The sequence below is a fragment of the Austrofundulus limnaeus genome, unplaced genomic scaffold (genome assembly GCF_001266775.1).
Source record: "Austrofundulus limnaeus strain Quisiro unplaced genomic scaffold, Austrofundulus_limnaeus-1.0 Scaffold10, whole genome shotgun sequence".
NCBI lineage: Eukaryota > Metazoa > Chordata > Actinopteri > Cyprinodontiformes > Rivulidae > Austrofundulus > Austrofundulus limnaeus.
Genome location: NW_013952412.1, coordinates 2,025,413 through 2,028,152, shown reverse-complemented (window position 1 = coordinate 2,028,152; position 2,740 = coordinate 2,025,413). Strand labels below are relative to the sequence as shown.

Genomic DNA, 2,740 nt, shown 5'->3' with positions numbered 1-2,740 from the left:
GAGGACCTATCCACGTCATCATTTACCCAGAATGCTTTGTGTGTAAATAAAATGGCTCCATCTGTGTTAAAACATATTTTAAAAATATTTACAAAACTAAACAGCTTACAGTATTTTTACAGTCTTTATTTTACAGTTAAAAATAAAGTTTAATATTACAACTAATCGTGGATCCCTTTAATATAGCACTAATAATTTAGACTTAAACAGCCACAATACCATGATTTCTCAGCATAAGAAAATCTTAAAGGCAGCCGGCAGTATGGATTCTTTCAGTGAATGTTAGACCTTTAATTGAAAAATATTTATACAACTGATCTAAAAAATATATTAGTCTTGTTCTTGTTAAAATACAAACTATAGTGTTTCTTTCATATCTGTTTTTGTCTGCAAAGGAAGTGATGTCTGTAGATGAGGAGAGCACATCCTGCTACTGCCTGCTGGAGGCCCAGAGATGCCATGTGCTGCTGGGTCAGCCGGGTCGATACGCGCTGGTGGGGGAGCCTTTGAACCAGGAAGCAGCCAAGCGGCTCAGACTGGCTGTGTTCGGAAGTTCTGATGTCAGCAACTCTTTGGGATTCACCCTCAGAGTTTACTGCGTGGACGACACGCCGTACGCTTTTCAGGTATGACAGAGGAATTCATTTTTATCAAACAAAAAAAACGGACCTGTGTTTAACGTAAAACTGTTGTTTTTCCACTTGCATTGTGATGCTTGTAAAAAGTAAAATGGGTTTTTGTAAACGAATTACTTAGCACAAATATTAAGGTTAAACATGATGAATTATCACTGTCTGTATTTAAATCAGTAAATTTCAGCCCCACAGATCATCTGACTGTGGACCTTTAGAAAACACTCCTGAATGGTAAATGAAGGCATTAATCTTCAGTTTTATTGAAGCTATGCTGGGTTTATTTTCTACCCGTCCTGAAGGATGTGTGTCTTCAGAAGTGGAATCTGAACTCCATAGTGGGATTTTCAAATTTGATATTCATAAGTCCGAATACGATTTCTAGAGAAGATCAAATCAGCTTTTTTTTTTGCACATTTAGTCAATTCAATATAGAACACCTCCTTCCCTGATGCCTTTCTGTCAATGCGACCAACAGAAGACACTTGTTTTAATCTATCATGCTCACAGGACCAAACCTGTACTCTTTTTATTCTTAATATTCACGTAACTGAAGATATGCGTGCCAGTTGTCAGCATTTCCATGGTTTTGGCTTATTCTCATGTTTAAAACATCTAAATAGTTTTTTTTAATTTTGCCAAACTAACAAATTTCCAAACCTTATAAAGTCATAATGTTACAGAAAAGCCCATAAAAACTACATGTATATTTTAACCACTTTTTTTAAAATTAATAAATGTGCTGCACAACTTGCGTTTTTAAAGAGGGGGTGTTGTGCAAAACAAGACTTTTTTGGGCTGTTATAATGTCATTTCCTCATCAAAAGGAACCCAATGTAGGGGTTTTGGGTATATTCTAAAATGGATAATTTGTGAATTATTTAAATACGCAAATTATCTGACCTCGAGGCACCACGCTCTTAATTTGGTCAAGGATTAACCCAGGAAAGAGACGAAAACCTGTAACTTTATTGTAATCACTCTCACAATAAATGTACCCAAAATCATTGATGAGTTCTTGTCTTATCAGAACCAATAATACTTTATCAAGACACAAATATGAGATTAGCTTATGTTGGCACGTTCTCCATGGGCCATTTATTTACAGATTAAATGTATTTACAACTATGGTGAGTAAGGAATGATGACATAATTGAACCATGTAAAAATTGGAGTGAGATGAGGTGAGTTTGCTTTAGCTGAGGATTTAACAAAGGGGGTCCAAGTTAAATTAGTGAGAAAAATCGTTTAGTTTACCAAACCTCATACAAAGATAAGAATCAAATTAGTCTGAGCACCTGTGTGTCACCAGGACAAATGTTCACTTTTACCCTTTTGCTCCACCATGTGGGTACCAGGAGGGGAAGTCAGCGATTGAAGGTCATCTCTGGGGTCGTCTCCCAGGGAGGCTCTTCATGCAAACTGGATGTCAGGCGGTCTGCCTGTAAAACTCGACTGGTCCCTTAGTCAGAGAAGGGGGTCAACGTGGTCCGGTCCTCTTAGGCGGCTGCAAGACTTCTTAATTTGATTTCAACTTTGTAGAGAAAACGAACTAAAAATGACGCATGAGTTACAATTAGCTTATTTAACTTCTATAAAATCAAACTCAGATGTTGAGTTGATATTAAAAGTTGGCTGTTCGTTCAATCCAGCGGGAGATGCAGAGCCTGTAAACTGGTCAGCCATGGGAGGGGCTGACAGGGCCGGTCTCTGCTGAAACTTCTGAAAAGCTGTTTCTGACTTCTGATGTTGAAAAACTCTCAAAAAACTCTGTCGGTCTTCTTCTGTTTGGTCTTCTTCGTTGTCTTCTAAGAGATTGGGAGCTGCACTAAGCTTTTAAAACCTCTGTTATGGGTGGAGCCAAGGTTTTAGTTGGCCAATAAAAATGYTACACCTTATACAGGAAAAGTTTTTTAACAAATCAAATCTGTTTTGGAGGGAAAAATTTACTTAAGGACAAAGAAAAAGGGAGTGTTTTAGTTTAATTATCTTGCATCTAATTAAAAGGGAGAGACATCTGCTTGCCTCAGTAAAATAAGTGTCACACTTAATTATTAAAATTCAAGTCCTAAGTTTCTAAGGATTAAATCATGGAATAAAACACACAC

The 2,740-nt window shown here is 37.1% G+C and overlaps 1 protein-coding gene across 1 annotated transcript in view; it reads left to right on the top strand.

Moving 5' to 3' along the window:
• Positions 1-2,740, top strand: part of unc5da (unc-5 netrin receptor Da) — a gene marked incomplete in the record, with an annotated part of 274,340 nt that overhangs the window by 227,507 nt on the left and 44,093 nt on the right. Inside the window, 1 exon segment of the mRNA XM_014001635.1 lies at positions 396-626. Coding sequence (XP_013857089.1) covers positions 396-626 — 231 coding nt within the window.